Source organism: Lithobates pipiens, unplaced genomic scaffold, assembly GCF_037356315.1.
Source record: "Lithobates pipiens isolate NorthernLeopardFrog02 unplaced genomic scaffold, aLitPip1_a1.2 Scaffold_13, whole genome shotgun sequence".
NCBI classification, from domain to species: Eukaryota; Metazoa; Chordata; class Amphibia; order Anura; family Ranidae; genus Lithobates; species Lithobates pipiens.
In genome coordinates, this window is record NW_027507718.1 from 112,007,451 (window position 1) to 112,020,394 (window position 12,944).

The 12,944-nt window shown below is 38.0% G+C and overlaps 1 protein-coding gene across 1 annotated transcript in view; it reads right to left on the reverse strand.

The window, feature by feature from the left end:
- Window positions 1-304: 304 nt before the first annotated feature.
- PCGF3 (polycomb group ring finger 3) overlaps window positions 305-12,944 on the reverse strand; it is a 155,665-nt gene continuing 143,025 nt past the window's right edge. Inside the window, exons 5-9 of the mRNA XM_077475394.1 lie at window positions 12,682-12,792; window positions 11,872-11,960; window positions 10,785-10,922; window positions 9,319-9,399; window positions 305-5,808 (exon numbers count right to left, since the gene is read on the reverse strand). Of these exons, the coding sequence (XP_077331520.1) occupies window positions 5,761-5,808; window positions 9,319-9,399; window positions 10,785-10,922; window positions 11,872-11,960; window positions 12,682-12,792 (467 nt within the window). The 3' untranslated portion in view covers window positions 305-5,760. The remainder of the gene's footprint in view (window positions 5,809-9,318; window positions 9,400-10,784; window positions 10,923-11,871; window positions 11,961-12,681; window positions 12,793-12,944) is intronic.

The following is a 12,944-nucleotide window of genomic DNA, read 5'->3' on the forward strand; positions in this document are numbered from 1 at the left end:
CTGTCCTTGGGTGAAAAGGCTGCTGCTCCATAGATACAGGACCGTCAATAAGCTTTGTTAATTTAGGACAGGGAGTGTGTTACTGGCAGGATCACCAGGTGAAAATGATAGGTGAAAAATACCCGAATAAAGAAAAAAAAAACAAATGCATGTACTACATACAAGAACTGAAAAATATGACATATTTGTTATTGGCTTTAGGGAAGTGATGGTTGATTACTTTTTTCTTGGATTTTATTAGGTTAGGTTTTGATACCCACACAAAGTATTTTGTTTAATAAACAATTATCACAACAACCAACCATCATTTTTACTGTTTTTGTTGCTTTTATTACAAGCATATAATATTTATTGGCAAAACACAGAATACAAGCTTCACGGTTATAAATCAAACATTGAGCAATATAACCTCACCCATCAGTCATCATGGGGAAAAAAATGATGCAATGTTTAGACAGTAACACAAATTTAAAAATGTAAACTTTAAAGAGACAAAATTATTAACTGCCCATAGTTTTAGGTTTATTTAAGTACATGAATTTCTTCAGGCTTTAAAAATACTAGAAACAGTAATTATCATTTGAATACATACTTTTCTGTATACTGTAAGAAAAAAAAGTAAATTATTACAATGAAATAATAACGGAGGAAAAAAAAAATGGAAATGTGATGTTCCATTTACATAGGCAACCAATGAATATTTAATATTTCATAAGTGTAGAAGGTTGACTGTTAGCAAAAGCTGTATATTGAGAACTGTACCTGAAAGCTTCTTCTATTTAACAGTCCAAATCTATAACCTTGCACAGCATTGTAAAAAGGCAGAGTAAAAATAACTAGCAAACTGTTTAAGAACAATCAACAATTTGCTCTTTATACCATAGAAAAGTTAAAAAAGACTTTTTAATATGAACTCTGTTGATCTATTTTAGTAAGGATGCAATATGCCAATGGACATCAAGAAAAAAAAAGTGATCTCTATGAGAACAACAAAATGACAGCTTTGAAAATAGCACCATTTTATGTATACTTCAGAATATCAAATTGATCCAAATATCAAATATTCAAGAACCTGATAAACATAATGCAAAACTATGTGGTTGTATAGCTTACACTTGATGCATAGAGTTAAAATATATTTCATTTTATAGCACTGGAGTAAACATATACTGTACTAGAAAAAAAAATGCTGGTTTGTAATGTATAGTAGAAAAAAAAGAAGAAAAAAAAAAAGAAAAGTTTGTCGATATTCTGTAATTAGAGTTTTTAGAGCACTGAAGATGTACATTTACTTAAACAAAGCACATTGTAAATCTATTGCACAACTGCATTCCTGATGCTTTCCTTTCACTTAAATGAGAAGTCCACCGAAAACATTTAATTTGATTTTGTATGAAAGATGATCGCCTGCTCTGGGGAGATTATCTTACTTATAGGTCACAGTGTAGAGTCAGAATACTGACATTCCTCCATTGAGATTACAAACTTGCTGCCGTGCCCAATAGTGTTTAGAAAGATTGCTCAATGGCTCCTACCCCTAAAAGCAATACTAAGGTCTTATTTTTTTCATTTGAAAATAACAAATATGTTATACTTACTTGCCTTGTGTAGTGGTTTTGCACAGAGCAGCCCAGATCCTCCTCTACTTGGGTCCCTCTTCGGTGCTTCTGTCTCCCCCCTGCTGAGTGCCCCCACAGCAAGTAGCTTGCTATGGGGGTACACGAGCCCCTGCTCTGTGTGTCCATTCAGACACAGAGCCACAGCCTGGCCCCACCCCTCTCCTCATTGGCTTACTGACTTTAACAGCAGCAGGAGCCAGTGGAGTGCCGTTGCTGTCTCAACCAATCAGGAGGTAGAGTCCAGGCCAGCGAGTCTCTCATGCAACATCATTGGATCTAGATGGGGCTCAGGTAAGTATTATTATGGGGGGCTGCTGCACACAGAAGGCTTTTTATCCTAATGCATAGAATGCATTAAGATAAAAAAAACCTTTTGCCTTTACAATCACTTTCAGAGGTTAAGAAAAAATATGAATTGCTATACTGGTGACAGATGTGAAATGCAATACCTAGAGGTATGCAAACCTACTTTTAGTTGTGTTCAAGAAGATTTCCGACTTGCACCAAAACACAATGATCTCCATCTGCAAATATCAGCATTTAGGTTCAAAATCTCAACGCTGACCCACCCACTAACACCTCCTTAAATACCAGAGCCAGATTTACTGCTCTGTAGGCTCAAGATTTGCAGAATGAGCACCCTGAGCTTTAAGGCTCTTAGGTAGCTCTAAGCATCTACATTTCACTTCCGTTTCCAGCTTAGAAGATTTAAAACGAATATTGGGTACATTTTACCATGCATAGGTCGCAAAACACAAGAAAGAACATTAGCGATTTGGTTTTTAAAAGGAAATCTGTCACAAGATAAAACCAGGGCTGCAAATACCAACTTCCTATAAATTGCTACCCGGTTCTTATGCTGACCCACTGACATCAATATCTTTTGTGTCATCGACCAAGGGCAAGCAAACAAATCAGAAAACTGTTGTTAAAGTGGTTCTGAAGCCTAAACATTTTTTTTTACCTTTGCATTCCCTGCATTAAAGACAAAAAATGCATTATAGCCCTCTCATCCCCATTATACTTCCCTGAGTTCTAACTCAATACAGCTCTTTGTCCTTTGTAGCGGCTCTGTCCTCCCTCTCTGCTCTCACAGACTTGAGCAGAGGGAACCATAGGCTCCCACTGTGGTCAGTCAAATACTGTGACGAGAGAGCAGGGTGGGTTAAACGGACGCAGGCAGCATGGCTCAGGGTCGAGCCCACACAAATGCCCCCATAGCAAGTGGCTTGCTTGAGGAGCACTCACAGAAGAGAAGGAGACAGGCGTGCCAGCGGGGGACCTGAAAAAAGGAGGTTGGGGGCCAATCTGTGCAATTCCATTCCACAGAGCAGGTCGGTATAAGCCTGTTAACAAAAAAAATGACTTTACAATTACTTTAAGTTCTTATATGCATACTGACGAAAGTGAGTCACTGTAAAAGCCAGGCAAAAAGCATTTTCAGGAGGGGCGTTTTTGCAGCCTTCAGGTTATATCAAAGCACAGAGTATGCAAGCAAAATTTTCAACATCAGTGCGTTAGTCATCCTCCATCTTAAACAAATTGAACAGTTTTGGGTGGGGTTCTCCATTAAGTGAAAAATAATGAAGCTTGTTAAACACTTTACAAATTTATATGCCCGTAAATAAAGCTGGTCACTTAAACATTTTCAAATGGTAAAATAATATAGAAAGCTTAAAATAGAATAAATAATTTTATAAAGTTATTTTCTTTTAAACCCCACTGATCCATGTTAAATTTATCATATATTCTGTCAGAGTTTTTCTATTTCAATAAGAACTATATTAAACAAAACCTGGCTATCTCTGGTCTTGCTGTTGCAGGATACAACAAAGACATATAATTATTCTTTTCGCAGACATTACACAGTGAATAAAGTTCTTCCAACCCTGTTCACTGAAAACACAAAAGTCTCCACCTTCAAAATATGCTCCAGACACAATAGGCCGAGTGTGGCTCATGAGAACAGCACAGATGTGTCACATCAAATCCGACAAAATAAAAAAGTGCTTCCTTGCCCATTCTCAAATGTAACATTTAAATTTTAGCTCCAGGCGCAACTCTACATTGTACCTCACAGAGGCTTCCTTTACTCCTTTACACCTCCTTCATGTATTCTATCTGTAGAACATTAGCCTTAGCAGTGCAACACGTTTATTGTTCTTGCTCCCCACATATTATAAAAGGGAACTGAATTGCATGGAAACTGTGTCATGATATTCAAAAAAAAAAAGAAAGAAAAAAGGCTCTTATGCCGAGGTTGTTAACACACTGTCAAAGGCAGAGTTGTACAGTGTATAGATAGATCATGCCTTTTTGTTAACACAATACTCTTAGTTACAAAGATAAATAGGGATAGACACCATAAGCTAGCCTGAAGCTGAACAGAATATAGCGTTTACTGTCAGCAGCAAACAGATTAGTGTAGCACCATATCATATTCAAGTGATCGATTAGATAGCTGATCAAGGATAGTATTATCTCAGTTCATCTTCTTTCCTTTCATGGTTCAACTTAACCTTTTTTTACTGCAGTAGAGACCTGAAATTTTAGTGTGCATAGTTAATGCATCTTAGGTTTTCACTATTCAGATCAAAGTGACCGATTTAAGGCGTGTGCAAACAACCTGTTTCCCTATACGAGTTCAAATTGTGGCCACATGTGGACTGGTTTTCCATCCACTCAGTCAAGTGTTGTGTGTGATGACCTTCACCAATAAAGATCAACCAACAATATAGAAGAAATAAAATCTAGAAGAATGGAAAGCTTCCATTGGCCAATGTCCCAAAGCTGCTAGAAATGTTACCCAAAGAACCAAACTGCCTCAATTACCTTTTTTACAGTAATACTAAAATCTGCATCATAACAGAAGTGGTGCTTTGTAGTCATTTGAGGAATGGTCAAATAAAGGATCTTTCATTGACCTAAAATAAAGATCTTTTTCAGCCACACAAAAAGAGAGAAAGCCACTGGCGGAATACAGCAGTATACATTTTTCTCCCAGATATTTTCAAATATTTATGCTGTTCCTTGAGCACTTAGGAGGGTTTGCCATTTCTCAAGAATCCAGATCAACCCTTTTTTTGCTCTGGTATCCCAGGGAGAGTATCAATTTACTATAATACATTCCCATCTAGGATGCAACCAATAGCAGATGTGCACAAATCTCATATGTCCAGCCATAATGAGCGAAAAACAAGTTGTAAAAGATGAGCTTAGCACCAAGAATAATAAAGATGGCAAAACTTCCAACAGTGATCATACGGTAAAGAGAGAATATAGCAAGAATGGCCTGGAATAAATATTTCTGTAACCAAACTGATCTATTTCACAACCGAAAAATTAGCATTAACCTTGACTGCACCCTTTATGACCTTAGTCCAAGAAAACAAAATTATAAATGTAAATGGGTTGTGTTGCCATTGCAGCAAAAGGCCAAAAGAGCACCATGGCACATAACCATAAGAAATTATAACCCCTGGGCACTGCATACTAGGCATCTCTGATCATTTGCCAAACAGAATCTCATCTCCAGAAGACCTCCCTATCAATGAACTCCGAGAATAGCACAATCACAATCCCATCTATCCTTCCTTTTAACGTGTTGATATTTTGGCTCAGAGTACGGTCCTGGGCTATAAGCCTAAACAGACTGTTTATTTTTTAACCTACAAAATAAACTTGAAAGTGGGCTTTAATTGTAAATGATTTATAAAACCTTTTCACAATTAAAAAGCAACCTAAGGTAATTTGGTGTCAATCTTTTTTTCTTATCTATTAGATATATAGATATATATTTATTTATATATATGAAGATTAACACATCTCAAAAAACCAACTGGGATGTAGTTTGCAGCAAATACATGAACATCCATGAAAAGTTTTGGAGATTTGTAAAAGTCATGCTGGTACTGCCTTGAGTTGTGAAAAATTATCTCTTGTAGAAAAAGTAGAAATATTCTCCTGTCAGGGACTCTGGTAATTGTTGTGAAAGTGAAGAGATTCTCCTGTGAGAGCGCTACAATCTTCTGGCTTGAGTCCACTGGTTCAGGTCACGTTGTGAGCAATGTGGTGCACTATGGAGGTGCCCCCCGTGATAGTCTCTGCAAAAACTCTGTCCAGAGAGGACACTTAAGTTCTGTTACAGCAAGTCCATTTTCGGTCTGTAATGCAGGAGGAGTGGTGCTTTCTGGAATCAAAGTAAAATAGTTAAATCTAGATTGATGAACAGACGTTAAAACACTAATACAATTTTTTTTTTTGGTTAAGGTAACAGTATACTTTTAGTAAAGGTACACTAACCCACATTACACAGTGACATTTGAGAAGGCTAACTGCACAGGCAAGGGCCGTGTTGAGAAAGTTTTTAGCTACAGAATGAAAAAGAAAGCCACGGACTTGAGAAGGTCAGAGCTGTGTTACTTATACACATATATATATATATATATATATACACACACACACACACAAACTTTCAATAATAACAGTGTTACATAGTCTGGTACTTACTAGGGTTTAACCACTTGCCACCCGCCCTATTGGGAATTGACGGTGGCAAAGTGGTTGCATAATCCTGATCGGACGTCATATGACGTGATCAGGATTATGAGCCCCGGGGGCGCGCAGTGCGGCGATCGTTGTTGCGGGGTGTCAGTCTGACACCCGGCAACTACGATCTCGGTAAAGAGTCTCCGACGGAGACTCATTACCACGTGATCAGCCGTGTCCAATCACGGCTGATCAGTGTAAATAGGAAGAGCCGGCGATCGGCTTTTCCTCACTCGCATCTGTCAGACGCGAGTAGAGGAGAGCCGATCGGCTGCTCCTCTGACGGGGCGGTCTGTGCTGATCGATTATCACACAGCCCCCCGAGGATGCCCACACTGGATCACCAGGGATTCCACCAGACCACCAGGGATGCCCAACAAAAGGTAATCCTCCCTAGACCACCAGGGATGCCAGTCAGTGCCACAATGGATGCCAATCAGTGCCCATAATGGATGCCAATCAGTGCCCACAATGGGCATCACTGATTGGCATGCATTATTGTTTGGCACTGATTGGCATCCATTAGTAAAGTATAACAATACAATGCCGCCTATGAGTGCCCACCTGTGCCGCCTATCAGTGCCCACCTGTGCCGCCTATCAGTGCCCACACATGCCCATCTGTGCCGCCTATCCATGCCCATCTGTGCCACCCATCCATGCCAATCCGTGCAAGCTATCAGTGTCAATTTGTGTCGCCCATCAGTGCCCATCTGTGTCGCCCATCACTGCCCATCTGTGTCGCCCATCAGTGCCCATCTGTGTCGCCCATCAGTGCCCATCTGTGTCGCCCATCAGTGCCGCCTGTCAGTGCCCCCTATCAGTGTCCATCAATGCCACCTCATCAGTGCCACTTCATTGGTGCCACATCATTGGTGCCCATCAGTGCCGCCTTATCAGTGCCCATCAGTGTAGCCCCATCAGTGCCCATCAGTGAAGGAGAAAACGTACTTATTTACAAAGTTTTGAAACTGAAACAAAAAAAAAACATTTTTTTTTCAAAATTTTCGGTATTTTTTTATTTGTAGCACAAAAAATAAAAACCGTAGAGGTGATCAAATACCACCAAAAGAAAGCTCTATTTGTGGGAAAAAAATTATAAAAATTTTCATTCAAATTGCGACAGCGCTGAAAGCTCAAAATTGGTCTGGGCAGGAAGGTGTTTAAGTGCCTGGTATTGAAGTGGTTAAAAAGTAAACTTGTCACAAATCTAGCCAATTCAAACTGACCATATGAACTTTCTGTAAAAAGCTCTTTCCATCATACCTCAGCCTCTCAATTACTCTACATAACAGAGAGTGTGTGAGTGCACAGATTTCGATAGATAGATATATACACACACACACACACACACACACACACACTATTATTATTATTTCACTCATGCTACAGTTCCACTTTAAAAAGACCATGTCAAAAACTTTTTGGGGGGGGGTTTAGAAAATACTTAGTTGCATTGTTTTTTCTTTCTACAACTAGTTTTTATATTCAGTAATAAAGGACCTTTAAACTTGCTAGAAAAAACGACTAGTCAATCTATTAAAAAAGAACTAGAAATATTTTCCATGGGATTTTAAAATGAGGTACAACATTTGCATAAAAATATTTAGTAAGCAATAGATGAAAATCGTGTACATGAAAAAAAAAACAGAAAGCCGATTTGTAAACACCACCATGCATTGGCATACAATATGCATATAATGATGCATTCAAATATTTAACATAATGATGGGTAAGTCCTTTAGCTCAACGTGTTTCGTGACAATCTCACTTCTTCAGGAGTAGATGCTTATTGTAAAATTTGCAGATCAAAAAACAGCTTCGTATAGTATGTTCAAAAGTTCCCTCAAAACAGGGGAAGGGTGAAGATATGATAATTAATGAACATCTATATGCATAAATATCATAACATCTCCACCCTTCCCCTGTTTTGAGGGAACTTTTGAACGTACTAAATGAATCTTTTTTTTTTGTTTTGATTTGCAGATTTTTCAATGGGCATCTGCTCCTTTAGAAGTGAGATTGTCACAAATGCATTGAGCTAAAGGATGTACTCATCATATGTTAAAGATTTGGAAGAGTGGGATTTTGTATATATATATCATTATATGAATATTATGTTGATTGTATGCCAATACACGGTGGGCAAATCATCTTGATGTTTTCATTCATGTACAAGATTTTCATCTATTGCTACATTTCATGTATATTCATGCAAATGTTGTACCTCATTTAAAGTCCCATGGAAAAGGTTTCTAGTTTTTAATATGCAAATAAGGGATGAAGGCATGACAATCCAAGGCACCAGCACAAATTATAATTGATAAAGTCAATTTGGTAACAAAGCCCCCTTATTTTTTGTACGCCCTTTTGTTCCCTTCTGGAAGAATCCAATTGCTTTCTGCGCTGGGCTAAACTTCTCCACCCTTCCCCCTCACCGTCCTACATAATCTTTTACCTAGCAGCCAGGGAAGGCGCGAAGGGGAATATTATAGGGTGTCACTTGAGTGACAACTCAGAGTCTGTTGGGGCTGCTGTCATCACATCCAAGATAGAGGCTAGCCCTCGGGACTTCTGGATGTCTACACATGGAAGGCTTTGACCGGTACAAAAGTTCATAAAATAGGTTATAGGAACATATCCTATAGAAAAATTGTTGTTAAAATGGTTTAGCAATAGGATTTCCTAAACCATCCCATTGGGAGGTTTTCGGAAACTTCACTCTGTAGAACAGCTTCAAGCAACAATTCTATCCCATTCTTCCATGTGCATGATAGAGGGGGTCTCCCAGAGTTTTTTTTTCTGCCTTCTTTGCAGTGGCAAAGTAACCAGTCAACTGCAAAAGAAAAGAATACTTTCTCTGCATCATAGTAACAGATCATTTACCCCTTGTTCGCACCTACTCCGCTATGACACCCTATACAATTCTAGTAAGATGTGAAGAGTATGTTTTTCCACTTTTCCCCACTTTTTCATATCTTATTTCTAAACTTATTTACCTATTTTTAAAAGTTTTTTTTCCTGGCCTATCACAGTATTGTGTGTTGCTATAAAAAGTATATTCACAATACTGTGTGTTGCTATAACACGTATATAATTATATATTAAATATCAACATGAAGTATAGATCAGAACACAAACATAAGATATACCTTAAATCTCCATCTTGTAACAACAACAAATTTAAGCGTGTGATCCTTGCCCAGAATTTCTTCATTGCATAAAATGTCCAACTAAAAAATATAAATGCAAGGATTAAACTCCCACGTTCCATATGAAAACCTGTCACTAATGAAATACAGACATACATTTGTTGCTACCCACAAAAAAAAACTTAATTTTCTCTGAAATACCCTTAAAACGGACAAAAGTAAATGGCATGCATCCTTGTTAAGTCCACATTTCATAAAAAAAATTATATAAAGATTATAATGAATAAAAGCAAATGAAAATGGCATGGACAAAAATGATGGGACCCTTAATTTAACATTTTGTTCAACAACCTTTAGAGGCAATCAAAACAATTTTTATAGTTCTCAATGTGATTCCTACACCTGCTAACAAGTAGTTTGGGGTACTCTTCCTCAGTGAACTGCTGCAGCCATCTCAGGTCTGAAGGGGGCCTTCAAAAGACTCCATATTTTAGCTCTTTCCATAGATGTCCAATAGGATTCAGAAAAGGGGTCAAAGAAGGCCACTTTAGAACATGCCAGGGTTTTGTTTCTTAGCCATTCTTGCGTGCTTTTAGCTGTGTTTTTTTGGGTCATTACCCTGCTGGAGGACCTGTGACTGGGACAGAGTTTTCCATCAATGGGCAGTACCCTTTGCTCCAGAACTGCTTGATAAATTGACTTCATTGTACCCTTCACAAATTCAAGGCACTCCATGCCAGTCGCAGCCCCAAAACAAATGAACCTCCTCCATGTCTCTCAATAGGTAGATTTTCTTTTCTTTGAAATAAACGTCAATGAACTTTAAGGGTATTCAAGCATCACACAGTGTGCATTAGAAGTTGTAGCAAGTCCAACAGAGCCTGGTCTGTTTCCTGGATGGAGGACGCCAGCGTTCCTGGCCCACCCATTTCATTTATTGAATTTCATGCATGGAGGATCACATGTGGACATTACCCAGGGCAGTTTGCATGCAAATACAACACCCATCTTAAAATCAAGGTAGTATGATATTTGCATAGCTAATGGCGGGCATACATAGATCGAAATTTGGTCAGTTCAGAAGAGAGCTGGTTATATACAAGTTGGTCTAACGAACAACCAGTGTGTCAAGTTTTTCCCGAAAGATCAATGCCGTCAGCTATTTAATGTGTTGACTGGGGAAGGCAAAATATAAGTAGATTAAAACTTCCTCATTAAAGTTAGAGAATTTCAGAAGAGGTCATTAATGGCTATATATTGCTCTCAGTACTGGTTTCCTTTAATGGGAAATGTAGAAAAATAAAAGGAAATAGAAAAACATTTATATAACATTTTTTTATTTTTTTATGTGCGGTGATGCTAATATTTAAACAAAATAATGATGTGAACTGTAAATATATAAATTATACAAACCATAACATTTTTAAAAAAATACACACTCCAACTTTCACTTTTGAATGCCTTACCTCATTGAATGATGACAAATTTAGCTTTTTGGCTATGAACTTTTTTAGATGCAAAACTGTTGCTTGAGCTGAACAGCGTATCCATTTTCGCTTGAGTCCACGCAACTTACTGCTATTGCATTCTAAGCATATACTGACCTTTAGAGAGGAAATAAAGCACAGAAAACACACTACTTAATATAATACCTTTCTAGACAAGATTTTGTTTTTGTGCTACTTCGAGACAAGCAAAAGTTTATGTACTGTTGGGCTTTAGAAAGAGATAATGTATCTCGGAGTAACTGCAGCTTGCAAGCACAAATTTGCTCTAAGCTTAGAAACATTTAAAGAGAAAATGTCTGTCCACATCTCTGAGGCTATTGCATCCAAGCCAAGCTTCCTTCAAACAAGTAGACAAATTAAATATATGGAAAAGGAACACTTGGTAGCATGGTACCAATGCATTATGGCCAAAAGATACAAACTTGTCCTTTGTGCAATCAATGTCTCTAATAAATTACATCTTTACCTCCAAGTAGCGGCTATATATAGAAAGCTGCTGAATGAAATGCAAAACATGAACAAATACATAGGTCACACAAATGTCAACCTGCATTGTGTTCCCCTCCAAGCTCATTATACACAGGCCCTGCTTTTCATCCTAATAGCCATTATTAGATCACTTGTCAGTATAAACTGAATACATTGGCAAAGAGATAAGGCAGAGCAAGCCTAGTGATTCTAAGATTTACTAACAATACCATATTTTTACTCTCAAGATCTAATTGTTACACAATGTTTTGCTGCATAAAAAAGAAAGAATGCAATTGATGCAAGATTATTACACTGCATAGCTTTCTCTTTGCTATTTTTACTTGGAGATGCTGCTAGGCAATATTGCTTCTTCCCATTACCATTCACAAATTCCCAAAGTCACCATTGCCCAGGGAGAAAGTCCTCTACCAAAAATATATATGTGTGTGTGTGTTTTTTTAAATGAGAGATCAATGTTTCGATCCTACTAAATACGCATATTCGCCCCTCACTAGACCAGAGAAGGTGCAGTCTGGCCTCTGAAAAAAAAAAAGGGGGGGGGGGGTGGGATTACCTGCTCATCACTCCTGTGGTAGTCGTGGTCTTCTTCTTGTTTTTCTTCTGTTGATTCTTTATTTGAAGTATCTTCTGCCTTTGTTTCACCTACAATTTAATTTTGTATATTTTTGTAAGTCTGCACTAGGACTAAAGACCACACAATTTAAAAATAAGCTGACTACAAGGGGAACCAAACATGGCAGAAACTTAACGCACACTCATGATTGGGGAGCTTGGTTGTTTGAATAGCTAACAACTAGAAATTTGGGGTTTGTCTGCCTGGGAAAACCTAATGTTTCAGTTAAAGTGGAAGTAACCTTTTTTTCTTTTTTCACTTGTACCTTCAGGTAAGCCTATAAATAAGGCTTACCTGTAGGTACAGTGCATATCTCCTAAACTTGCACTGTTTAGGAGATATTCACACTGCTTGCACCCGGTGATGTCACCAACACATGCGCTCCTTCAGAGCTCTGTACCAGTCAGTGACTTCATCGCGGAGCACCCAATCAGATGGCCAGAGGATGCAAACCCAGAATCAAGACCGGGTGAAGATGGAAGCCCTGTCAGTGGTGACAGCGAGCCACTGGAGAACTTCAAAATGAGCACATTATGCCATTTTCTTTCAGGGTTTAAAAAAAAAAAAAAAGTGGTTTTAAGTATGTGGCTGTGTCTCATACATAGAGCTTTGCAATGCAACAATCTTAGGGCAAAGACACTCAAAACAACAGATGATTTACATTAACCATTTGTATACCATAATCACAATAATCCATGCTAGATATAAGTAGATATAAGGAATAACAGACAGTACAATTTAAAATCTCACCATTCCTAACGGCTTCTACACTCGGTTTAATTGTACAAGTCTCTCCTTTGATGTCACCAGGCACTTCCATTCCAAGCTTGTGATAAAATTCTCTTTGTTTTCGGATTTCCGCTAAAAAAAATAAAATAAAAAAATAATATAAAGATAAAAGCAAGAACTTAAATGAATGTTCAAAAGGTATGAGGCCATAAAAGTTGAATATAATTCTACATATATTCATAAGAAGCAACACATGGTGCCTAGGTACATTTGACAAAATATGC